Here is a 26,666-nt window from a genome sequence, read left to right as displayed (position 1 = left end):
TCAATAGTCCAGCCCGCGCCCTAGAAACAGTGCTGGACGTTTCTGCGCGGCCGCGGTGACCCGGTCTGTGGGTTTCCGCCGCCCGTGCCCGGCCTCAGACGGCCCCGTGGGCCCCGTCGGGCCGCCCGCCGCCCGCCGCCCGCCGCGGCGTCCCCGGCGGCCCCTCAAACTGGTCGCGGCGCCGCGCCGCCGCCGCCGCCGATGGAATGCTGCATGGAAGCGGCCGGCGGCCGTCCGACCGGCCCAGTCGACCGCTGAGCGTCCGCCGAGCCGCCGCGCCGCGAGCCGCGAGCCGCCGACCGGCCCGTGACCGCCGCCGCCCCCGCCCCCGCCCAGAGCCGAGGATACGGCAGGACCGATCACGGCACAGTGGACATAGAGAGAGGAAAGGAGGGGAGAGTTTGGTGGTGTCGTGTCCCAGCCTCCGTCCGGATTGGATCGTCGACTCAGGTGGGTTTTCGCTGCGGATAGTGGCATGTCCGGCCGCTGGCGACGAGCGGAGCTGCTCCTCGGCCGCTCGGGTCTGGTCTCGGTGCCTGCCTAAAAACCTGTCCAGTGTCCACTCGGAACGATAAGCAGTGGGAGCCCATGACACCTGGCCCTGCCTATACCTGTGCCGCCTCCGCTCGGATCCGGCGCCACTGCCCTTCCCTCCACTTGGGTCCGGCGCTAGCGGGTTTGTCGGCTGACCGCTATCCGTCCACCCTATATGCCCTCCCCTCCCCTTTGACCGCCCTCCCCTCCCCTCTGACCACCCTGACCGGGCTGGGAAGGTCGCCGCTCCGCGGCCCGGTCGGTCTGCCATGGCCGGTCGGTCGGTCGGCCGCAGGGAGGGCATGCAGCCGGCCGGGCGGGCGCCGGCTCTGACTCACCGGCGCGGCGCCGGCCAGGTAATGGGCCGACCGGCCGACGGTGGCGTGCCGGCCGCCCTGCATGCTAAACATCACGATTTCTGTCGATTGTGGGACGCGCGCGGCCGCGGAGCTCGGAGGGCGAACCGGGGCGCCCCGGGGTGAGCCGGGGTGCCGCGGGTGAGGTGTCTTCCCATCCTGGTTCTCATGTCGAGCGAACGCCGGGGACGGCGCTCAGCGACCTCGGTAGCTGGGTTTTCCTCGGCTGGGTATTGGCGAGAAGGCCGCGCTCGCCGATGTCCTTCAGACACTGAGGGAAACTGCACAGTTAAATAGGGTCGTTTGTCATGTGTGTGAGAGATGTTTTTGTTTTTTGTCTCGGGTTTAAAATGCCTTGTGAAATTTAAAGTTCCGTTTTGATGAGCAGCACCGGTGGCGTCCATAGTTTAGCCGTGCTGACTAAAGTTTGACGGTGTGTTCATACCCCGGTGACAGGCTGGCACGTTTAGTAGGGCTGCTGCTCGGTTCATCATCCCAGCCAGCTGTGGTCGCCGTTCACCTGTCAGCCTCCCTCGCCACCCTGAACCCCGCCATCCGGGTCCGTCCCTTCTGCACCCAGGTCCGCTTTGGTGATAAATGGTCCCCAGTTCAGGCAAACAAACCTTTTTCCAACTCTTTTCGAGGTGTATCAGACTAACTGGTTAAATTTTCTTGCCCCGACCAACAGACCCTTGCCTGTTCCGATAGCCATCAGACCCGCTCGCCCCGTTCTTTACCTGTTCCTTTCCTACGAGCGGTGTGGTTCGGTTCCCTTCACCCGTTCACCGGCTGCCCTCGCGGGGCGCCTCCACCATCGATCATCAGTGGCTGATTGTGTCCTGTCACCGGCGGCGGCGAAACACCGACCGGCGGCGCGTCACATCCTGATCCAGACACGATCCTCGGCCAGCTCCGGTAACGGAGAATTTCCTCGAACGTGACGTAAAACTAAGCACACCTCCGCGCACACTCTCCCCAAGACTGGTCGATGAGATTTTTACGCATATGCGTGAGATGACGTATGAGGTCGGTTCTGCGTGTCAATGAATTGCGCCGCGATTCCCTTATGTGAAGTCGTCGAAACTGGTCATGTGCTGACGTCACGGCTCTAGGGTGGCGTGACGTCACGTATTGGGTTACGTTTGACGTCACGGTCGTTCGAGGCGGACGTGACGTGACTGCCGCTGTGATGTACACGTGACCGGCCCGTGACGCTCTGAAATGGTTCGTGTGGTCCTTGGTGCTCCGTGCTTTACCAGTGATTCGGTTGGTCGGTGATTCCTTGACGCTCCGAGCAGACCGCTCGCGCTGGTCTGTGTTGGTCCGTTCACTGAAAACAATTTCACCCGAAGCTGGCGAATTAAGCGTTGCTCTGCGGGTGGTATATGTGTATTAACTCGCCATGTCCAGATTCTAGCTACAGGGTAAGCAGACTTGCCTGCCTTATTACTCGTAAATATGCACTGTACCCACAGTCTGCAGTAAGGTAGCTAGCCAGCACCGGATATTGTCCCCGCGGGTGTCGAGTCATTGGCACAGCCCTCACTGAAAGAGTTGGAATTACTCGAGGTATCGTAAACGCGTATCCGTGGATGGCGAACCTTTACATAACCTGCCCTGAAGGAGTTGGATCTACTGTTACAACTAGATGGCGTTGTCTCATACAGTTTTGAATTACAACAATTTTTTAACTTTTTTTTGAACCAATGATATGTTGGCACATTGTTTGGCGGTTTTCAAGTGGGGGCGAAAGTACAATTGTTAGGGTGCATCTTTAAAACCTCTGCAATATTCATCACGGGACGATTGGCAACGCTTTTTCTTCCGAAACTACCAAGTGAGACCATTTTGATTCTTATATAGGTCACGAAAGCAGCGGCGACACATCTTCTTGATTTCGGGCGGTCTGCATGACTGCCGGTGACTGAGTCATGTCGAATTTTCTATGGGAATTCGATTAGACCTTTCCCACCGATGTGAAACTTTCTCACCGATGTTTTCTAGGTGTGAGATTGCTATAATATAGATATTTTTCCGCAAATATGGTCAAGCGTGGGAGTTTTTTTGGCCCTCGTGACTTGGTCGGCGAAGGGTAGGCGTGGAGGGTAACCCCATCTCCTAGGGGTTTGTGGGGCGCTGCTGCCAGGTAGGCGTCGATGAATACCTTTCGATGGAGGGGTCGCGAGCCACTGGTGCGCGAATAGTCGTGGAAGGTTACTACTCTCCAGAGTGAATTGCGAAAGTGTTAGGTCCTAAATTGACTCCTGGGAGGGTGGTTAAAAATGGTTGCGGATAGGGGTACCCGCGAGGCACCGGTTTACTCGCCAGTTTTGGGTGAAATTGTTTTCAGTGTTTGATTGGTCTCTGTCCGCAAAGGTTCGTAACGCTCCGCTGGGTCCGTTTGGTCTATCTGGTCCATTTGGTCTGTTCGGTCTGTCTTGGTCCGTTTGGTCTGCGGTCTGGGACCGTCGGCTGGGAGTGGTCGCTGTTGGCCGACCGCTGTGGCCGGCCAGCGGTCACCGCGACCTCGCTGCGAACAGAGTGGCCGCCGAAGGCCGCCCCCGCGCCTCCGCCCCCGCCCCCGCCGCCGCCCAGGTCCACACGCCGACACAATCTCTCGGCGGGCTCCCAGTCGGTGTCAGACAGCGTTTGAAGTAGCAGCGAACTGAGCTGACAGTGGTCTCTGTGTGGTGTGGTAGCGGCTGAAGGAGCTATACTGTGTGATAGCTGCTGTCGGAATTGGTGCGATTTCGAACGGATCGATTCGAGACAAAGACTCGACCATTGGCGACTGTTGTGGACTCTGGAGAAAGGACTCCCGTTAGTGGTGTGATAAGAAGGAACCCGTATCGCGAGGACGATATACAGCGGGTGGACCGTTAAGGCGGTAACGTGCCTCCTTGGACGTCTAGTTAGTGTTTGTGTATAGTGTTTTAGACCGTCGGAGTTCTTCCTTACGGTGTTCCGAGTTTTTTATATTCAAGGAAGAGAAGAGGACAGAGGACCAGTACCTATCGGTATGGAGTGTATATTGTTGATTGAAAGATGCAGCATTCTCGTTTCTCGCTGCCTTATCCATAATAAAAAAGTTTTATTTTGCTTTCTATAGTGATCTCGGGTCATCCTTAACTGTTTCTTTCAAAACTTCAACAGTTCACCAGCATGTTAAATATTCAGTCCTGTATTTTTGTTCTGCATCATTTGTACCTACCTATCTAATTAGGCTCACGTTATTGTGTAGCCCTTTACAAGAAACGCATACCTATTATTTCTAACAGCTGTCGCTGTGTATGCATGCATGCCTACTTCTCCTCAGCTAGCCCATTTATTCAATTGATTGTGTGCTGTTGTTGGCTGTGTTTTCCTCCATGCAATGCTCCTGGCGGATATGGGATTTCCCACAATGCCTTTTCAGGTCAGCGTTACGGATTTACCAGGCGGCAACGGCCATTGGCCCACGATAGTTACTTACCGGATTGGAGCCGGCCTTACAAGACAAATGCACATTCTGACCACTGAGTGGCCAGTCCATCAATCACAAACCCGAATCGTCTCATCACACCACGACCGAGTCTCCTTTCTTGCCATCCTTATCTCCGAAAAGTGGCGTAGAAATGAACGCCGTGACGTTATTCGGCATTCCCACCTGTTTCTGGTGTTAGGAAGTTTTTGTTTTGAGATGAAAGACCAAAACTTGAAGAGAATAGAGATTGGGATATTTCCGTGCATTGTCAGCTGTCAGTGATCTCGCCAATTCTTGATATATTTCGATCTGTTGATTATTGGACATAGCATCTTCATTTAGACGTGTCTTTGCACGAGGTGCAATCAAGCGCTTTTGCTTAATTACATAACCGTTAGGCCTTGAGCCACATATGTCATATGAGTGCAGGTCCGCACTTTGACGCGTCCGCCACCTTTGTGAGCCGTCATTTTACGAATCCAACACGCAGTTCCTGAAGTTATTTTCCACGGATTTGGGATGTTTCCTGAAGGCTTCTGTTGCATCAGCCGGTGCCCTGAATGGCCTGCCTGTTCGGGCTGTGATCATAAACCGTGTCGGGTGCTGTTTGAGGCGGTGAGACGCACCACCACCGGATCTGGCCGTGGGACGAGGTCGGGTCGGGCAGGAGAGATCGATGGTGGTCGACGTTAGCCGTGAGTCAGTCGGCCGGCGACCGACGGCCCTCCGGCGCCACTGACTCACCGCCCCCGCCCCCGCCCCCGCCCCGCCCCCGCCGCCGCCCGGGAGCTCGCGGACCCCTTGCCGGTCGATCCCCTTCTCTACCACCCTCCCCGCCCCTCCCCAACCCTCCCTGACCTGCAACACGCCTGGTCGGTGGCGGTGCCCGAGGCTCCCCGCCGCCCCGCCCCCGCCCCCGCCCAAGCGTCGGTGGTAGCTGCCGCTCACTTGTTGATCGTCGCTAACGTCGGGCGGTCCGTCGGCCGTCCCCGTCGGTGGCCCCGTCGGTTAGGATAGGAAGGTTGGTTAGTTTGACAAGGGGGCTAAACGGCATGGTGGCCGGATCGGTTGAAATTGATCACTTTGTTGGTATTTGGTCACCGGTCCGACAGAAGTTGTTGATCAGTTGCCCAGCTGAGATGACCGTGGTCGGTTGGCAGTGTTTGGGTAGATGGTCGCTTTGTTTGTGATTGTTCGATGGTTCAGGGTTGGTCGGCCTGCCGGCTCTGAAGCTTGTCCACTTTCTGCGTCGATTGCCACGTTAACCGCTTCGCTGCACGGTCGGCGGCTGGAAAGTTGGCCAGTGCGCACCACCCGGCTGCCTGTGAAGCCTCGGGAGTCTGGCTGACCTCGCTTGTGTCGATGGGGTGCGCAGCCCGCTCAGTGAAAACGGGGTTATACTGCGCCGGACTAACAGCGGCGGCCAGAGGCGAATTCGTGAGAACAAGAGCTGAATGGAAGGGGCGGATTAAAGTAAGGGAAGGGAGGCTGAGCAGCGAGTCGAAAATTTAAGACAGATGTTGGTTAATTTAAATACCTAGTCTCGGAAAAGAAGCAGAGGGTATAACGGGTACCTATTTAATCACATTTTTTTAGAGAACTTATTATCTAGCCATGCGTCATTAAACGTCTGGGAATGTGCATTCTGCAATGGAATGTAACAAAATCAATTATTCCGGGAACAAGCCAGCGCTACCGTCTCACCCAACAAAGAGGCCGTTCCTTCGACACAGTCACCGAACGTTCACGTATATACTGATCGCCCCCAGCGGGTGAATCGGCTTATCCGCCCGGCGGGGCCCCATCCGCGGTCCCACGGCCCTGAGTTGGGGTACGGAGGGAGCGGCCCGCCAGATAAGGAGGGTCACCGGCGGATGAGTCGCCACATGAGTCGCTGCCTGAGTCGCTGAGTTGCTGAGTCGCGGCAGGGGTTACAGCAGGATGGCGTGTGACCGAGCTCTGTCACTTCAATCAACAGGTCGCAGGATGGAGCACTGTTATATTTGACAGTCAAGGAGGTTAAGGCGTCGGGGGAGCGGTTCTCTTCGTGAATCTCTGTATGTGGGTATAGGAGTTTGTGTGACTATCTGCTGTGAATTTGCTGATTGATTTTACCAGCCTCAAAAAAGGGAGAGAACAGAGATGATATTAGTTAATGCAGCGAGTCGTTTGCTAGAAAACGTATATATTCTGCAGTTGGATGTTGTTTGCGACATGCACCTTCACCAGTGAAGGGTGGGTTTGTCTCATGAATAATGTTGACTCTGGACAATGTATTCGACCACACTGGATGTTTGCGGTCTGTTTGTACGCCGCACCTTTGTGGGCGGACGGCAAGCAGTGCCTGGCCACGGCACTTGAGAGCTGTCTGCCATATGTTTAATTTCATTCATTTACCCTCATCTCCATTCATTGCGTTTTCCATTTGCCGTTTAGGTCACTTCCGTGCTAAATGTTAGGGCTGCAAATGAGATGCATTTTGCAAGTACGCTACCTGCATTCGTAATGAGATGTGATTAGACAAAGTCCTGCATACTGAGAGGCTACCTCTGTTGAATACAGCCGACAGCATACACAGTACCTACCTGCCTACCTGCGCGTTTTGAAAATAAGGTTCCTCCATAAGCGCTGGTGTAATTTTCTATAGGATTTTATTTGGGATGGGTATTAGAATTAAGGTATCAGCAAAAGGCCATTTCCCTTAGTTTAATTTCAGCAGGCTTTTGGATCGTTTCGTCTCATCTTAGGGACCCAGTATGGGAATGGTTAAAATAATGATATGACATATTTTATAGCTGTTTTTGTTGATATTGGTTACGTGCTCCTGTCTTTGAGGCGGTTTGGCATCGCTCCAGCCGAAATCGCTTCGTGTCGTCGTATATTTCGCCGCAGATTCATGGACTGTTTGGGGAAGTCACGAGGGCCACTTTATCGGCGCTACAGCGCGTTGTCACAGCTGGCGGTCATGAATCGAACAAACACAAATAGGCGGGGGCGACGCTATCGGGTGGTCTTTCACGAGAGATCGGAGAATTGAATTCATGCTGCACTGGTGAAGAGCTTCAGTTAAGTTAACAAGCTGACTTGTTGCCGAACGAAGCTTTTTGCTTGGCGTGGTCCATCATTGCATGGGCCATTTCGTGTCACAGTTTTATAAAAGGAACGGTGACGTCTTCGATTGCGGTCTATGATATTTTAGACTAGTCGACTGTGCTAATGGTGTCTGTTAGCTATGAGTATCACTGATTCTTTGCCTAAAATAGAAAATAAAATTGACTGAGACGTTAGCGCGGGGTTTCCCACACGAACTGTTGTAGTCTTATAATAAGAAAAAAAATGTAATCGAGCACACCCCATGGCCGGATGATCTGGTGTGGATTATCTCACCATTTCGGCCAATTCGAGCCGTCGTTTTGGCGTTCGGCGTTACCCGAACGGCGAACCGTGTGAGCGACTGCCTTATAACGAGCAGTATTAGAGCCAATCGGTTTCCAGTCACCTGCTGGGAACAGCGGCCGATTGACCTTGTCCGCGCCCGGCCGACACCACAGGTTTCCCTACCACCCTCGTCGCCGCCGTCATAAAGGGAGGCGACGGTGACGGCATCGGCGACTTCGACGCCGCAGCGATCGGAGTGTGTCCTTCCCGTCGTATGTGTTGCTATTAGCGCCGGATTGGCCGGCGGCCGCCGTGAAGTGCCGTTTCGACAGGCCGGTTCCCACATAGACACGTCCGCTCCTGAGCTACACCATACCGCCGTGACTCACCGCAGTCGACCTCTTATTTAGGCATGCGAGTCCTATCTCCCTCATAGCTGATGCGCTGTTCGCGGGAACGTTGCGCCAGCGGTGCCTGGCCCCGTATGGCCGGTGCCAGCGGCGGTAGCACCTGTTGTGGCGCTGGTCCGACGGGCCGGCCACCAATCGATGCTCGACACACAGTCACACAGGCACTTCCGGGAAAACGGGCGCTGGCATTCCACGGCGCCGAGCTTGTGATTGAGACGGTCATCCTCCGTGAGCCGCTCCCACTCCTTTTCCGCTCTCGGGCGCCCGCGCCCATCTGAGGGCGCCGGCGGCGGCGGCGGCGGCGTCAGGTGCGCGCGGACCGCCGCCGGCCACCGGCGAGCGACCGCGCCCGCCGCCGCCGCCGCCGCCGCCGCCGGCCCGCTCGGCCGTGCACGCCCGGGCAGAGTGCCGGAGCGGGCAGAGCGCCGGAGCGGCCGGCTCCCAGCGCCTGACCTTGGGCGGCGATGCTGTTCCGCCGACCGGCCGGCCGCGGCGCCGGACCGGCCCGGACCGGCCCGGCCGGCCTCCCATGCACCGCCGCCGCCGCCGCCGCCGCCGCCGCCGAGCGGCCGCCAGTGTCGGGCCCGACCGGCTTCTGTGAGCATCGTCCGCGCGCGCTGCGAACTCGGAGCCGCTCGGCCACGTCCCTCGCCCGACACGGCGAGATCGGAGCTGCGCCGCCGCCTCGGACCTCGTGCACTGTCGGCCAGGTATGCGGCGCGGATTATGCACGAATGTGTACCCGGAGGCCCAGCTGGAATGTGGAGTTCCGAGAACCCCATCGTCAGGGGCTCGTCAGCTCGTCCGCGCGGCTGTCATTCCTAGTCACTAACCGGCGCTTCTGTTGACAGGTTCCCAGCACCAATGGCAGGCGCCGCTCGGTAGCCGCGACTGCAGCGCCGCCTACCGGTGACCTTCCGAGGATGGGCCTGCCGGGCCGACCGTTCCGTGCCTTCGCCGCCGCCGCCGCCGGCCGCGCTGCCGCCCCGACCGTACCACCTCCGCTGGAGCCTCGGACTGCGCCTGAGCCCGTGAGCCGAGCAGTGCTGCGGCCCTCCGCCGCCCAGTGACGTCCAGTGACGCCCAGTGACGTGTGTGACGTGACGCGCCGTGACGCGCCCCGAGGTGACGCCAGGTGACGTGTGTGAGGTGATAACGATGAGCGCGATGGATGTGAACGATTCGTCGTCGGCGATGGAGACAGAGTCGCCGGCCGACAGCCGGCCCGCCGGCGAGACCGCCTTCCGGCCCATGAACCCAGGTCAGTCGGCGGCGACACGGGGTCGATACGGGGTCAGAGGAGCGTGCTTCGGCGGGTGGCGGCGGGGCGATTCCGTGTGTAGGAGGTGTTAAAAGGTATTTACTCTTCGGGGAGTTGTCTCATCCTACGTTGGAGTCGTTGGGTGGTGAGTGGTTAGCGTGAGGGGACTAGTTATGCTTTTGGGATGAATATGATGCGTAAGCGATTACCATTTGCCACGTTTTATCTGTTTGTGAACTTTAATATTTAGCTTGAAACCTCCCACTTCACCAGTAGGCTTATCCTCTCTAATTGCTGATAGTCAGCTACCACGATAGCCGTGTCTCGCGTTCAGCAGTTGTTGCCGAGCTGCGGTGGCCGATCACGCTTCTGGTCCGTGGCAGTTAGCTCGTTACATCACACCTAAAAAGGTGTCCAGTCACTCCTGCCTCCGACTGCCGTCCCTCCGAGCTCTATCACCTGTGGATCGCAGGTGTCCAGTGTCCGCTCCAGCCGCACTAATTCTCGGTTCATCCAGGCGGGACACCGGAGCCCTGTGCAGCTGACTCCTGTCTGGCTGTGCATGTCAGTTTTCAGACCGAACCTCCTTCTTTGTATCGCGTGGAAGGGCTGAAAGTGAAGATTGGACGTCACACGCCGGTCGCGTGATCGCCAGTGACGGCTTTTGGTGGTCACTGAGACGAACCGGGTGTTTCGGCGCTGACACAGTCGCCACAGTCGACACAGTCACAGTCGCCACAGTCACGATAGTCACAGCCGTCAGAGCGAACAGTCACCACAGCCGTAACGGAGGCCACAGAGGCCGCAGTTACAACGGGCACAGTTCCACCGACCGTTGCATTCAGTAACAGCTGCAGCAGCCCCCGTCACAGCCGTTACAGACAAATGGCAGTCACCTGAACGGTCACGCGGAGCTGTCACCACCGCCGCCGCCGTCACCAGTCACTGTCACAGACCCCACTGTCAGAACAGCCGTCATCACCACAACCATCACAACCTCAACCGACACCATAGCCTCGCCCCGACCCCACACCAGGCTCACCACCCTCCCTGCCGCCACCGCCGTCGCTCGCGCCAAGGCTGGTCATGCCTCCCGTTGCATGATCGCGCCGCTATGTCGCAATCGACAGGAATGCGCCGCCGGCGGTGGCGGCGGCGGTCTAAGGCTCACGTCAGCCCGCGCTGACATACAGCAGCCGCTCGCATGTCTGGTGACGACGACCTTCCTCGGTCGAGCGGTCCCCGGAGGTCGGGCCGCCCGTCACTCGCCCCGGAGAGCTGCACAAAGGTGCTGAAGGATACGAGGATTGGATGGGATGAAGTGATCCCCAACGAGACGGGATAATGCGAGACACGAGACGGGTGGAACCAACCCACCGCGGTCACGTCTGGTCAGCAAGATCGCGGTCGAGCCTCGGCAATCGTTTCTGGGAACCCGCTTAGGCAACGACCCGATCTGCCGCTGCCGCACCGCGCTGGTATCGGTCGCCCCCGGCTGGCCGGCCACATTCCACGGGTCATGGGATATGGCCCAACCTGGCGAGCGGACGCGCCGGCGGCTCAGACCCGCTGGTCGAGACCTCGACCGGTTGTTGGACCGTTCGTTCGACAGTTGAGAGTTTGTCCGAATGTTTGCTGGACCGTTTGCTGGTTTGCTCGACAACTTGCTCATTCACTCTTTCGTTCAATTGTTCGTTCGTTCGGGTTTTTCGATTTTTCGCTTTGAAGGAAGGTCGACTGCTCGCTCTTTGCCTTTCGCTCGGTGGCTAGACAATCGCTTAGCCTCACATTCGACTCTTTCTCCTCTTCGCCGGACTTCTACTGTTCGGATAGCCCCGCACATCTATCAGTACTCGCGAACGTTCGCCTTCTCGCTCAAAGGTTCACCCTTCCGTTCGACCTTTCTGTGACGACTGACCGGTCGTCGGACAGGGCTTGGCCCGACCTTGACTCGGTTACACCGGCGCGGCGGTCGGGTCACATCCGCGGGAGAGGCATGTCGCCGGCGGTGCGGCTGACACACCCCGCTGGAACCCAGAGAGCTTCACACCAGAGCAGACCGGCCCGGAAATGCCTCGGCCCTCGGCTCGTTCGTGACCAGCTCGTCTTCTCGCTCCGTTTGGTCGGTCTGGGAGGGTGGTGGGGTGAGCGAGGACGGAAGAGTCGAGCGAAAAGGGTCGAGAGTTTGGGCGAGCGAGGTGATGAGAGCTTGGAAACACCTGAAGTAGGCATGTTTGTTATTTTGTCTCAGTTAATGTAACATATTCAACGCAGCTTTTGAGAGGTGGCGGTGCTGCCCTTGCCTTGGCTCCAAAAGGTTTCCATCCATATGGTAGGTCAAAGTCGCGGACAGCCTTGACGCAGTTCTCAGTTCGCTGGAACCGGACGGGGTCGCCCACGCTCGCAGTTCTGACACCGCCGTGGCAGCGCCCATCGAGCCGCCGCGGATGAATTTCGACAGCGTGCTGCACTTGGGGCGATTTATGGTCCCCGGTGGCGTCCTGCCTGCGTCATATGGAGCGCCGCACCTGCACATACCTGGCCGATATCGCGTGAGTGGCGGGATCGGCCATCTCTGCCGGACTGCCGACCGGTCGGCGGCGCGGCGCAGGCCGAAAAATCGGCCACCAACAGCTGCAAATGCTATAAATTTCAGTTGCTGATGTGTGGTATTAATTGCTGGGTTTGTTAAAAGTCGCTTATCATAGGAAAAGTTCTTGCAGAACAGGGTTGATGTGCAAAAGTGTGTCAACGTTTATGAAGCTGTGTTCGTTTTTGTGGATTGTTTGCTAACGAAACAATGGACTGCTGGATTGAGGCTGACCGGAATTCCAAAAGCGGTTTTATTCACACACTTTTCTGAAATCGTGATGTCCTTCACCGGTTACCAGCCGCTGATGTGAATATGCACCTGGATTGACCGTTTCACCACGAAAAACTGAGAATACCGGAGCGTTCGTTCCCATGTGAAGCGCGGGTGCGTATTATTTAGGCCAGGGTTCATAATGTCCAGGGCACAATGTGTCCAGTGCTCGAATTGGCCAGTGCCTTGAATTGGCCAGTGTTCACATTGTCCAGGGATTACATGGTCCAAAAGTGGCCAACTGGCTGCAGATAGGTAAATTCAAAGAGGCCAGGGTTCATAATGTCCAGGGCACGATGTGTCCAGTGTTCAAAATGGCCAGGGTTCATAATGTCCAGGGCACGATGTGTCCAGTGTTCGAAATGGCCAGGGTTCATAATGTCCAGGGCACGATGTGTCCAGTGTTCAAAATGGCCAGTGCCTTGAATGGGCCAGAGTTCATAGTGTCCAGGGATTACATAGTCAACCCAACCCAACCAAACCTAACCTAACCTAACCTAACCTAACCTAACTTAACCTAACCTAACCTAACCTAAGGTAATGATGTTTGCCTACCAGGGATAAGGAAATAGTTTCTCGCATGAATAGATTGCAAGCAATAGTAAATCAAATATTTTTAGGTTAAGTGGTTATGCATCAGGCTTCAGGCCTTCGGCCTGAAGCCAGATACATAACCACTTAACCTAAAAATATTTGATTTACTATTGCCTGTAATCTCTCCTAAGGCATTGCCTTCGGCACTGCACTGCTTTGCACTTCGGCCTGAAGCCAGATACATAACCACTTAACCTAAAAATATTTGATTTACTATTGCCTGTAATCTCTCCTAAGGCATTGCCTTCGGCACTGCACTGCTTTGCATTGAGCTGATTCCATGTTTTTTACATAATGACGTCACTTTCAGTGACTATGTAATCCCTGGACATTATGAACTCTGGCCCATTCAAGGCACTGGCCATTTTGAACACTGGACACATCGTGCCCTGGACATTATGAACCCTGGCCATTTCGAATACTGGACACATCGTGCCCTGGACATTATGAACCCTGGGCATTTTGAACACTGGACACATCGTGCCCTGGACATTATGAACCCTGGCCTCTTTGAATATACCCTATCTGCAGCCAGTTGGCCACATTTGGACCATGCAATCCCTGGACATTATGAACTCTGGCCCATTCAAGGCACTGGCCATTTTGACACTGGGCATAGCGTACCCTGGACATTATGAACCCTGGCCAGAATGAATGCTCCCCGTGAAGCGCCATGTCATCGCGACCTGACGAACAAGAGCTCCACAGCGGTATCCCGCCTACCCGGTACTCTGACCTCTGACCCCGCGTCTGACCTGACACGACCCCGGAAATCGGCCGATCGGCGGGCGGGCAGTCACGTGGCGTGTCACGCTCCTCACCCCCCCCCCCCCTCCCCGACTCCACCCCTGGCGACTCGACGACAACGCCCCTGGGATGAGCTGTTGCAGCTCGCCCACGCGGCAGGCTCGGAGCTCAGCAGTCCGTGAGTCATCCAATGTGTACCAAAGGCCGAAGCCACAGCGCCGAAAGGTCACGTGCCGGGAACCGTTTGTTTGTTTTCGACTGCTGAAATATTCACGAGCCCTACTTTGTCTGCGGCGCCGGCCATCACGGGCTATCAGATGTGTGCGATGCGTTTTGGAGGCGTGGGTCTGTAGGTAATCGAGTATGAAGCGGTCGGTGACACGTTAATTACATGCCCCACGCACAGAGCAGCAGCCGGCACGCAACCGGAGTGACTTTCGTTTTGAACACGTGCGAGTAACGAGTGACAATTTGCGGTAAGCCGCAACAGCACATTTAATTTGCTGGTTGCTAATAGGTTCAATATGTTTTCCGTTCCCTCAAAACTCACGAAATGACAGAAAGGCATGCAGTTGCCTTTCTGTTACGGTTGCGGAAAGGCTTTCCATATACCAAATGTGGTCAACGCAAACATAAGCAATTGACAGGGGAGCTTGCATTGATATCTCGGGATGAAATGCATCTAAAAGTACGCAATAGCCAAAAACAGTGAAGATCTATACGTACCAAACATTTTTTCTTGCATCATTTTAGAAATTAGACGTCTTCCTGCTGCTTCTTGCTCCTTTTAACCAAGGTTCTGAATCTGGACTTTTGTTTTGTTAAAAATGTGTCAATGTATTATATCTGTCGTGTGCTGCGGATAGTTTATTCACATATAGTCCGCCCCTAGCGGGGCTTTTCGTCTGTGTATGTTTGCTGTGGAAGCGGGGAACCGTTACGAAGATGACCCAGAGCCGCACAACGAATTCCAGACGTGCCTGCTTCGTTGGAGGTAAACACCTCAGGAATCCATCCTTTCTGTGTTTACCGTTCCGAGCGAGACTCTAAGCCCGAGGTGGAGGCGAAAGGACGAAGGTGAACGCCTACAGCGGTATCGGTCACCTGCGAATAAGATTGGGATAGCTTGGCTTGCTAGCTTTTTTCAGGTTGTTCGAATTACCATTGGCTGCTTAAGTTTCAATTATCAATCATTCAACTGGGTATTGTGACGGATGATCCGTTTTATAGGTAGGTACCAATGCGGGCAAGATCGGTTCCGCCAACACGTGACATCTCTCTGATGTCGGACGTTTTGTTCGTTGCGTAGGTATTGCGTAAACACTTGCCGATAACCTTGGACATTTCGCTATCACAAAGAGTCTTTTGAGCATTGTTTTAACAGCCCTATTTCACATGGGCGCTATCTTTGCTTGCTGAGAGGCATTCGGTCGACCTGAAGGCGCCGTGAGCCGTCTTCCTCTGACCGGCTGAGCGTGATTAAGCCGTTCCTGGGACCAGGCCGGCCGGCCGGACTCGCCCGCATTCTAGACCAATGTCGAGCGGCACTCCCTTTACCCAAGTGTGGGAGGGGGGGGGGGGGAGTGGATACATTTTTCGGTGCGTGCTGTTGACTTGTGTCAAGGTGGTTCCCAGAAGTAGAAAAACAAAGTGCCGTTTAAGTCGGAGACAATGACGTGTCTAGTGGACCGGTGCTTGTCATGGTGAGGCAGCCTTTTCGTAATCGCTCTAGTCTGCTGCCTGCAGTCGCTGAAATAAATGTAGATGTCTTTTGGTCATTAACTTTTTAAGACGTTTATAAACGGGTTTATCCCCACGCTGTAAAGTGACTTCTCTGACTGAACGTGACAGTTTCTATATGAATAGGTATTTGTGAGTCATACCACCATTAGGTATCTACCATCGCCTGATTATCTTCTTTCCTCTTTCTTTCTCATGCACATATATGTACTGGACAACATACCCACACAGGACAATCCATCAGTCACCGCTTACTTCTGTCCTAAAACCGAGCCCACTCCCCACTATATACCCACCGCATTGGCGGCTGTCTCGATGTCTCGGCGGCGGCGGCGACTGGCGGCGCTTCGACCGACACCTGGCCCTATTATTAGTGGCCAGCGAACAGTGAACTCTGCCGCAAATTATCCCAGGCGGATGCGCTAATGGCCAAACTGACCTTGTCGCTGTTCATGTAATACCCATCGCCCGTGTGTTCTGTAGCTGACCGATTCAATTTTGTTAGTTTGGTTTGAGTGATTTGAATAGGTAGATTTGCGTCGCTTGACCATTGCAAAGCAGAAGTTATTGTTCAGGTGGCCGTGGAACGCCGGTGAATTTCATGAGATTATGGCAAGAAAGAAATATCTGCTTCTGCTTATTCCATCTGGACGACTGGTCCAACCCAGGGCACTAAAGAGTTCTAAAGAGCCTGGGTCCAACCCAGGCATGCTAGCTTGTCGTCAAGCGCGGCCCTTGAGGGCTTCCGTGCAGACCTGAGACCTCTGTCCACGGCTCCACTTGCATTACCTACATAGAGGGCCTCTATAGACCGATAGAGTCGAGCCAATGCCCTCCGTACCTGTACGGCTGTGCGGCCCCGCACTGTATCGTTTAAACTCGGAATATACCTACTGCGGGGTCTTCATTGCTCTGCTGAATGAAGTCATGTCCATTTGGGGCCGCAGTACATGAGGAGCCTGCTCAGCTATTCACAGACACGACTCAGATGACGGGCGCTGAACCCAGTTGAGACGGAAGCACCGGAGCTGGGTTACGTCATTCTATACATCTATGCAGTGGCTTTCATGATGAGGGGTAGGCGAGGCTGAGACAGCCAGAGCTGACATGGGAATTGGGTCGCGTATGGATTGCTCTCTGCACCCATTTCTCGGCCAGCCCGGACGTGGCGCTTTAATTTGCCATTCGGCCTTGTGAATATCGTGAAAACATCGGTCAGCCAAGGACGTTGCAAGAGTAATCATGGCTTAAAACAGATATATGGAAAACCGAGTACCGTAATGTCTCGACCGCGGACAGCAGCTCAGGGCTGGTGGTGCTGCTTTTCTCACCGGGCTGCAACATGGTGACATAGTTAGTGTCCAGATCTTCTTACGAGTATGCTTGCATTTTTTGTTTCTTCATAAGCGCTGTGATGTTGCCAAATTGCTTGTTTCGCGTCACACTTAGCACTTCGCTATTCTCGTCTGTTCGTTTTTAGACGGTCTGAATCCGGCTCGTAGGTTGTCACGAACTTAACCGTTTTAAGTGTCTGTTGTTGAGATCACGTCCGCTGAAGCTGTTTCCCTTGGACTTGTGTTTCACGTGTCTGCGGGCTTACCAAAATTATCTTAAGTCCTGACGACAGAACTAGTGCATTAGTCTACTCGAAAGAAGCTTCCCATGCCGTCGCCTCACGACGCGAGATACAAATGATAGAATCTAGCTACACTTAATTGGAGCGTGCAGTGTTCATTTTATAACTAGGAAGCTTCTAAGGATCACGCCATCCTTTTCCATTCTCTATAACCCAAGCAGTTTCTGTGAAAAGGGATTGGGTTTGGTCACGAATTTTATGAACATAAATATCTACCTACTGATAATAAGCCAGTGATTCATGAAAAAAATGTTGCTCTCAGGATTGGCATGTGCTATTTCACCAGCTCGGTGAAAGTTTCAGCAGCTGCGGGCCTGCGGCTGTATCTCAGTGCACAGTTTGTCTGTATTTCGCTCTGACTTCTGTCTAACGTGGTGGTGTGTTTCGTTTCAGCCATGGGCTGGCCCCTGGGAGCTGCTGTGTTGAACCGGCCCATGTGGCAGCCGGACTTGGCGAACGCCCAGCTGGAGGCTGCCATCAACCAGACCCACAGACTGGTGAGTAGAGTGGGTCCTCAGACTGACTCACTGACTGCACTGATGAGACTGACTCGTCAGACTGACTTACATGCTGGTGAAAGGACGGAGTCAGCGCCGTCCAGAGACCGGTCGAAATCGGAACTCGTCCTGTTTCGCATAGTGCTTTTTACTCTGATTTAAAGACTGCTTCATAACATTGGAGCCTGTTACGCCTTGTGCACGCGCTCAGGGAACGTCACGGATGTCTCGAGGTGGCTGTGAAGGAGCTCTGTCGATGAGTCAGTCGATCTCACAATCACAAGGCCCTGTCAGTCACTGTGCTACCAGTGCCGGCTGCTCCCGCGACCGGTCCTCCACAAAAATGCCTCGTGGCTTGCAGCATTGCTTCCAAACCAGCTTCGGCGCTGCTGGAACGCCATTGGACGGCACATTTTTGGTAATAGACACCCCATATTCGGCCTTGGCCGGTGACCATATTTGTTGGGTGCGCAGGCGTCTGCAGCACGTGGTTTGGCGAGAACCATAGTAGATGTTTGTAATCTGGGGAGGCGTTACCGCACGCTATTAAAGGGACCCTCCTAGATTTGAGTTGAGATAGCCAAAATGGGGTCCCTGGCTCACAATTACCGGTTTCGGCACTCACAACATCGAGAAATGCCTTAAATCGGAAATATTGAATTTCAAAATTGCAGCATTTTGATTCAGAGGGGCTAATGCTTAGGAATACCCCTCTGAATGTGTGACGTCAGCGCAAATATCTAACGATTTTTAAATGTTTGACTAAAACGTTTTGTAGCACGCGGTGGTATATGCTATTTGCGCGCAACATTTGCCGCAAACGCCGCTTTTCTAAAATAAAGTCGCTAGAAACAGCGGAGATCCCAAAAAAGTAAACAAAAGTAAAAGTCTAATATCTTGGAAACCGGTGAATATTTTTCGGTGAAATTTGGTAGATATTCGTTTTCGCTCTTTCTGAACCGAGCGACATCACTTTCATGCCAATTCATAAACTTTTTTGAAGGTGGGAGGGTCCCTTTAATATTTCTCGATAGACCCAGCACTTTCTTCCATCGACACTACTGAGTTTCGGTTTTAGTGATGTTTTAACCACTAAGCGCATTAGGATCGGTAAAACGCCTCCGCTCGTCTTTTTTATTTTATTTGCACTGGTGTGGATTCTGAAGCCGCAAAGTGAGCTGACTCGGAACGTTGGCCTTATATGATAGCTGGCTTTACCGGGTGCGGTTCGGTGCGTTGGCCTTATATGATAGCTCACTCTGGCGGGTATGGCTCGCTTGGCTGGCCGGGGCACAGCCGTGAACGGTTCGGGGTCTGCCTCCGTGACTGGTGGCCGGGCCGTGACGAACGGTGGAACGGGCGCCACACGAGGCCTCACCGCCACCGCCCACCGTCACAGCCCTTCGCCAACCGCTCACCGCCCACCGTCCACCATCCACCGTCCACCGCCCACCGTCCACCGTCCACCGCCCACCGACCACCGTCCACCATCCATGCCGACCACCGACCACCGTCCACCGTCCACCGACCACCGACCACCGTCCAGTGTCCACCGACCACCGACCACCGACCACCGACCACCGTCCACCGTCCACCGTCCACCGTCCACCGCCCACCGCCACAGCCCTTCGCCAACCGCCCACCGACTACCGCCCACCGACCACCGTTCAGTGTCCACCGACCACCGACCACCGTCAACGTCAAAATCGCCGTCATGATTATTGCTAACAGCATAAGCAGTGTTATGTTTTGACTTTTGAGCATTATTTCAACGCTGCAGTTTAGAACTTGCGAGCTCTGTGGGTCCACAGCGCGATGGTAGGCTGTCAGTATTGCGGCTGGTGCTGTCCAAACGCGCACCGCCTCTTTCAGCCACATTGCGTGCTGTTGCACCGCGCCGCTGCGCCGGGCGCGGCTCCACGCCGAGCCGGCCGCCGCGCTGGACGGCCCAGCGCGCCCGGTCACGTGACTGACCTTGGCGGGCGTGTGTCTGACCTTGCCGGTGTCCCCGCCCCACCCCTCCCCCCGCCCCCGTCGGAGAGCGGTCGCTGGGTTGCGCAAGCTCGCAGGAACCCGGCTGAACAATCGAACAGCCGCCGACGAGGCAGCGTCGGTGGCGGCGACCACGTGGTCGACGGGTCGACGATCCCGGCGCGCGCGCTACTCCTCTGACGCCGCTCGCTCCGCCCGCTCTCCCCGCACACCTCTCTGTGTCCCTCTGTCACTCGTTGGTTCGGTTGGTCCCCGGCAGTGTTCTTCTGGATTGTCAGAACGCTCGGCATGGTGAGTCGTTGTTTCGTGTATCTATCTACTGATGCGTTATTTTGGTTGTTTTCTCCTTGGTTTTCTCTGCTCTCTCAGTGTCTCTTGGCTGATTGCTCCTCTCTTCATTTGTCTCGCTCTATCTCTTCCTCCCTCTTTCTTTTCTCTCTCTCTCTCTCTCTCTCTCTCTCTCTCTCTCTCTCTCTCTCTCTCTCTCTCTCCCTCTCTCTCAAAGTCCCCTTCTGCTTCGTGGGCCATCCTGCGGGTCGTGCTTTTCATGCACAGGGGACAGAGGTCGCGGCAGGTCATTTATCAGCCGTGGCTGGTGACACCTCCGTTGACTGGGAGTGGTGACTGGTGACGAAGCTGTGGTGACTGGTGACAGCGCTGGTGTGACGGTGGTGACGGCGCCGGAGCGGGACGTGTTGTGACCGCTCGCCGTCCGACCATTAGTCAGAGGCCATGAGGAAACACCGCCCGCCGCCCGGCTGGGGTGGGGTGGGAACTGGGAACACACGGAGATGAGCTGGTGGCTGACTGGCGGAACGAACCGTGAAGTCTAAACCCGTCAAACGGTGAACTGAAAACGACAGGAACATCGGACTTGTCCGCACTCCAATTAGCATTTATTCCAACTTTTAGAGTGCTTCTGGGCGAATGCGGAATTTATACGTTTAATGGGTTCGCTACTGTTGAGCGTGAATTAAATGATACCTTTTACAGACAAAGCATTTGTAAGTGCGGGGCGTGAGTGCCTACTTAGGACGTTGGGTGGCGTGAACCGGTGGCTGGAGTAAAGTACGAGCGTACCCTCCCTTGTGCGCGGACAATGGTCACGATAGCGGTAGCACTGAGTGATCGAGGGAGCCGACAGAGGAGGTCCACTGAAGTGTTTTGCCGTTCGGTGCATGTGACCGTAAGTGTCGTTACGCTAGGTCGAGCTCGTGCGTTTTTTGCTCTGTGGGAGGTATGGATTTGGAGCATCTGCGTATTTTTCTGCATTGCATTTCGCAGTCCTGTGGGAAATCTTGTATGCTGGATAGTACCGTAGCCACCATCGTACTGCTCCTCCAGTCTGGAAATGCGTCAGAAAGCACGTCTTGCTACTATATGTAACCAAGCGCCCATTGTTACCCGGCGTTTCTTGTCGCTACCACCCACTCGTCATCCGGAAACTCGGAATATTATGACTTTACATAGAACAACCCCGTATTACACGCCGAAACAATTTTGATTGAGCTAACGCATGGTCTTTCCGCAACCAACCATTGTACATCCGTCGCCATTGATAATCGGAGTCCCTGTATCACGTCGCTTCGCTCCCGTACTCCGCAGTTGAAGTTCAGTGTTCGGCGGTACAGTATAACTTCAGGCGTTCGACACTAGTGCCATCTAGGAACGAAAACTGTGTTTCGCGGCGTCCGACTGGTAGATAGATGGAGGGACGATTCTGGATCGATTTGTTTTGTGCGAAATTGACAATTGTTATGCATTGCCATTATAATCAGCAGAATAAAAGACACTCGAAGTAAACTGAATGTCACTTTCGTCTTCAAAGCTTTTATTTTGAATGTTTGTTTCGGGAGTGCCAATGCGTGATGACTCGTGAATTGAGCGCAGTCTGTCATGGACCGCAAGGCTCTGCGCCGATCTGTACATTGAGCACGCCTTCATTACTCATCATAGCGATACGTGGCTGCCCCTGAGCTTGTTTGTTGCAACGACACAAAGTGTCACCGTCGCTGTCTGTACGTCATATTTATCGCAGCTGTGACGTCAGGCGCGTCCGCCACTCGTGGCTAGTTTGTTTGATTAACTGATGGCTGCTTCTCAGCCAAAGGAGCCGTGAAATCGGCCCATGTATCTTTCTCGCTTTGTCGTGTCTTGGGTGTCCTCATTGAGGCTTTTGGACGATTATTGGTGGTCTGTTTTGTTTATTACGCCATTAATGGTGTGTTTTAAATCGTTTATGTATGATTACCGGGCGTTTCGGGTGGATTTTCCGCGGTGGCGTCCGCCGCTGGCCGCGCGGCTGCCGCCGGCTGCACACCAGGATCTATACCGCTGCCGTCACCGGGTTTCGCCAGTGCTCCGCTGCAGGAATTGTCCCGTTTCCTACACCGGGGAGCATGAGTCAAATACTAACGTTCCCAATATTGACAGCGATGTTGTCAAGATATGATTACATTTACCGGATATGTGACTTAATTTGTGACCGTTACATTGTGTACAAATTACCGGTGTGACGTTGACGCTAAATCTATCGAACGCACATCATGCGTTTTTGTATCGCTGCTGCAGGATAGTGTTGATGGCATTGCATCCATTCGCCGTAAAGTTTTATAAGATCCATAAATAATTAAAACGCATTTTTAGCTTTTCGCCTTTCATAATGTTTTGCTGAGTTTCAGAACGGAGTCGGAATGTATAGGTTATAATGACCGTAAAATCTACCTTTACAGAAGTAGGTATATCGGTACCTACTCGGCTGCGACACAGTCTGAGCAAGTACTCACTGAGGCGAGCACGGTGAAAATACAACGACATGTCCGTCAGCATATTTGGACAAAACACTGCGGCGACATTCCGAGGCGATTATTATCGCGTAGATAAACTTTAAAACCATATTTGGCCAACTGCGACGCTCACGGAAAAATTGCGATGTACAGAATGGACAGGCCTGCTAAGTTTCCACAGTTGCGCACAGTTTACATAGTTTCTTTTTGGGATTGCCATTTACCCTGACGGACTGGTTTCCTGTCTCGCCTCAGTCGCCTCGCTTAGAAAATATGGGCATTAGTGAGTGGCCAATCAATACTTTTGACACGACTTTCAGTCCTTCTTTGAAGCATTCTTGTTTTTCGAACTGACTGTGTCCTATTCTGGTACTTGGTAGGATTCCCCGACATTCCAATGTGAACGATATGAGATCTTATTTACATCCCCGACAACAATTCAACTCACGAAACCAAACTGCTCAATCTCCGGGTGTCCAGCGCGCCTTAGAATGTGAAGAATCTCAGCTGCCGACCGTCTCACTGCACCGACCCTGGATTTTCTGACGTCATTTTCTGAAAATAAACTGGCGTGCCGGCCGGCGGCGTTCACATCATCCGGGTCCGTTACAAATCGGGAATGTGGCCATCGATCTGCTTAGACACGGCGCTTGCTGGAAACTGATAAGCGCATCTGTTTACGGTTTGGTATTTTAACTAAACCCGTGCGCTCACAATGTTTCTGATAAAGTCGTAAATGATCGGGTTATTTGTCAGTGTTTGGATTGTTGAGCCGACGTTTGTGTTTGCTGCGTTTTCTGAATTTAAAATAATATTTTAAAAACAGCCAACGTTTGGCTCCAGCATGCTCGATGGATCCGAAATATGTTCCAACAAATCTTTGTCAGCCGAACGGTTGATGCCTCATTACCGATGGCCTAGCTCATCACCTGACACCTCGCCAGCTCAGCAGGCGCGGGCTAACATCACCCTCAGCTCCCGGACCCCACAATCATCCCAGCTGCTGACACGTACCGGGAACTACCCCCTCTCTACCCCTCCCCCTCCCCCGGGGACCGTCACCGGACGCGCCAGCACAGACGGCAGCCTTGGGCGACCTTCGACCCGACCTCCACCCCGGGAGGGGACCGGGGGGGGGGCTGACGTCTAACCGGATCCTCCGCCCACACCCGGGCTAATTGTGGAGGACGAGCTACATCCCGGACAGATGAATATGTGGGTCGTAATTTGAATGGCCTACCTGGCCATACATTTCCGCTGAATTCAGCTTGATTCCAATAAAGTCCTCATTCACTCTGCCATGTCGAGCCCAACCTTGACTCTACCTATGATAAACCACCAATCCCGGTTCAGCCTGCAGTCAGCTCTCCGCTCTCCCCTGACTCGTCCCGAGTCTGTACCGCGGCTCACTCCAGCTCGGTGTGACCGACCCTGTTCTGTCGTCACCGCGTGTGGCGAGCCGGCGGTGTCCATGCGGCGGTTTTTTTCCGCTGAGGTCGGCCCGGGGCCGGCTCGGCCGGTCGGTCAGCCTCACTGGCATCCGGTCGGTCGCCGCGCGGCGGCCCCGTCGGGACGGGTTCACTGCGGCCTACTTAGCGGACGGGGCCGTCACCGGCGGCCTGTGGGCTCCGAAAGGTCACTGTCGAGTCGGTCTCAGGTGGGAGGCGTCGTGTGACTCGTCAGGTGAGACCCGGTAATGACTAAAGGTGTGTCAGGTGAAGGAAATATGAGAGCTCTGGAAGGGCTGTCATCCGTTGAACAGAGAAAGGTCATGGAGGGTTACGGGAAACGGAATGATCGTGGCTATATGGTTCATTGGTGAACAAGGCTAAGTCATGCATGCGTCATATATAGTGATATGCCAACCCTTATCATAGCTGGCAGCTCTCTGAATTCCAATGAGCAGCGACGCTCAGCATTTAGAGCCTTAGATGACTGACGCGTGGGATCGAACACAGAGGCGGATCCAGCTCAGAGGTTTGGGGGGGGGGGCAAACCATAAAAATTTATCGATTCTTTCCATGCATCGTCCATAGGCGTAATGTTAAAATCATGCCGTTTGGGGGGGGGGGCAAATGCCCATTTTGCCCCCCCTGGATCCGCCACTGATCGAACACCTGACACATCCGTGGTCAGGTGATCCGAGCCGCATCTTAAATTAACTCCTCCTGATCATGGAAAACTCGGTCGTCTTGAGAGGGAATACGGTGTAAGCCGCCCGCACCCCGACGTACCCAAGCATGCCGAGGTGACCCCGCTCAGCCTTTGACAATGCAATCGGCGGCCGACCGATGTCTGTGTTTCCTGCTGGCCCTGTCGGCGCAAAGCCGAAGCCTTGTGCAAGGCTGCGCGGCCTCCGGGGCCGTGTCCAAAGTCACAGCCGGCCGGCGGGCCGCCGCGCTGAGCCGAGCTCTGGCCGGCCGCGGTACCTGGCCGGCCGGATAGCGTGCACCGTGCACCGTGCACCGTGCACCGCCGACAGCTCCATTCAAGGCCCCGGCGGTAGGCGCTGGGGCCACCGAGCGCCCGCCGTCGGCCGGCCGGTCACCGCCACTGCAGACGGCCGCGGCTGGTGAAGCCCCGTTCCCGGTCCCAGCGGTGACACTCATGTGACGCCGATTTCGGTTTTAAGCGCAATCACGTGACACACCCCAGTCACGTGACCTAGAGGTGCGCTTTCAATAGACAGAGTGCGCTTATATCGAACCGAGAGTTGTACGCAATTAAAGACAATAAACGTGCTCAGTTTAACCTGCTCTCTTCAATAAAGCGAGATAAATGTTTCATAATGCTTCGGTACCAACGATATTGCCAATCCATCAAACATTGTAGTCAGGAGACGATTTGGCATTCGACACTTTTTCGAATTCATTCGGCGTTAGAATTGCACATATTTTAACAAATTGCGCTTTACAACAACAGTCGACTGAGCCGTCCGAGCGCACCCATTCCATCTGCGCCGGCAGGCGACAGAAACCGCCAGTGGCGGAATCAGGGAGGAAGGGGGGGGGGGTAAGAAAGTGGGGAAGAAGTAGCAAATGGCTTGTGGCGTCCGAAGCTCAATATGAGCCTAGGTACTCAACCGGAGCCGGAGCCGTCCACAAATCTACGGCTCCATATCTTCTTTGAATTGGGCTGCCTAATCGTAGGCTATGACTTCATTGGTGGTTGATTTATTTCAACCGAATGTCATAGTCATGAGCTGCTGATCGCATGTCTCTGGTCCATATGCATTCTGTAGTTACTATCATGAAATACTCGGGAAACTTTGCCCTATTATAGATACTGTGGCTGTTGACGGCGTTCGAGTGTGAAACCAAAGGCGTTAATGACGTAGAGGAACTTCAGTGAAAATGTCTCCCAATTACTCCAGTGACCTTGGCTCCAGGGTGGTGTTTCACAGCAGATCGCTGAGTGCGCTGCGCGCGTCGGCGCGTTGGGTTTCCATGGCAATATCAACAAACTTCACTCTGACGCTAAGCTATGACGTCATCGCAAAACGCTAGCGCGCCGCTCCGCCAGCACGCTAGCAGCATTCGCACTCAAACCTGTTCTCTTTGTACTTGGTTCCTTAGGACCTCTGTTCCAAACGCGATTCATCATAAGCTAACAGATCGCTCGCTACGTCATTCGAGTGACGTCAGGGGTATGCCTTAGCTCCCAGCGCGCGCAGCGTCGGGCCGTGAGACAGGGGCCAGGGCCCAGGACAATATTCATTAATCGGTTTATCATCCAAGGCCGTATATTAGGGGGTTAACTCGTCAGTAGGTTTGTTTACATTTGCTCAGCTGACGAAATGACGTCAATGGTCGTCCGCCCCGCAAGGATCAGACGGCCGCAGGCGCACACAGTAGGTAGGTACATAACGCGGGCACAGGCAACAATCTCATCGACCTTATCTTGATAGAAAACACAACAGTAAAACGCTCTAAACAGGGGCGCAGCCAAGGGGGGGGCACACTGGGCTTTAGCCCCCCCCCCCAAAATCTAGTAGGCGCCCTCACTGGATGGCGCCTTCCACGATCATTTCGGGGCGCCGAAGGCGCCTTTCTAATGTCCAGCACTCTAGGCGCCCTCGACGGTTAGCCATTGCGGTACACCATGCGGCACTGGCGCCCAGGTTTACAATTTTATATCTCTTTGTGGGTGAAGATGCACCCACAATCCTGAACTGCCAGACATCCACCTCCAATTTCCTGACCATCTAGCACCCTGGCATCATCTTCAGCGCCCTTCTGTCTGTTCGGCGCCCTTCTGATCTGTCGGCGCCCTTCTCGCCATTCAGCGCTCTTATGGCCTGCCGGCGCCCTTTTCACATTCGGCGCCCTCTGGGCTGACCAGTCGGCGCCTTCATGGTCCTTACCACACAGCATCCTCCTGATCTTTCTGCGCCCTCCACACTTGCCGGC

At 54.5% G+C, this 26,666-nt stretch overlaps 1 protein-coding gene across 1 annotated transcript in view; it reads left to right on the top strand.

Moving 5' to 3' along the window:
• The first annotated feature begins 213 nt into the window (after positions 1–213).
• LOC122381085 (nuclear hormone receptor FTZ-F1 beta-like) overlaps positions 214–26,666 on the top strand; it is a 48,822-nt gene continuing 22,369 nt past the window's right edge. The window contains exons 1-3 of the mRNA XM_043364859.1: positions 214–450; positions 8,993–9,402; positions 17,376–17,479. Coding sequence (XP_043220794.1) covers positions 9,300–9,402; positions 17,376–17,479 — 207 coding nt within the window. The 5' untranslated portion in view covers positions 214–450; positions 8,993–9,299. The remainder of the gene's footprint in view (positions 451–8,992; positions 9,403–17,375; positions 17,480–26,666) is intronic.

This window comes from Amphibalanus amphitrite, unplaced genomic scaffold (assembly GCF_019059575.1).
Source record: "Amphibalanus amphitrite isolate SeventyFive unplaced genomic scaffold, NRLGWU_Aamphi_draft 000113F_arrow, whole genome shotgun sequence".
In the NCBI taxonomy this organism is placed as follows: Eukaryota; Metazoa; Arthropoda; class Thecostraca; order Balanomorpha; family Balanidae; genus Amphibalanus; species Amphibalanus amphitrite.
Note: the sequence above shows the minus strand (reverse complement) of the source record. Positions and strands in the feature narration are given on the sequence as shown.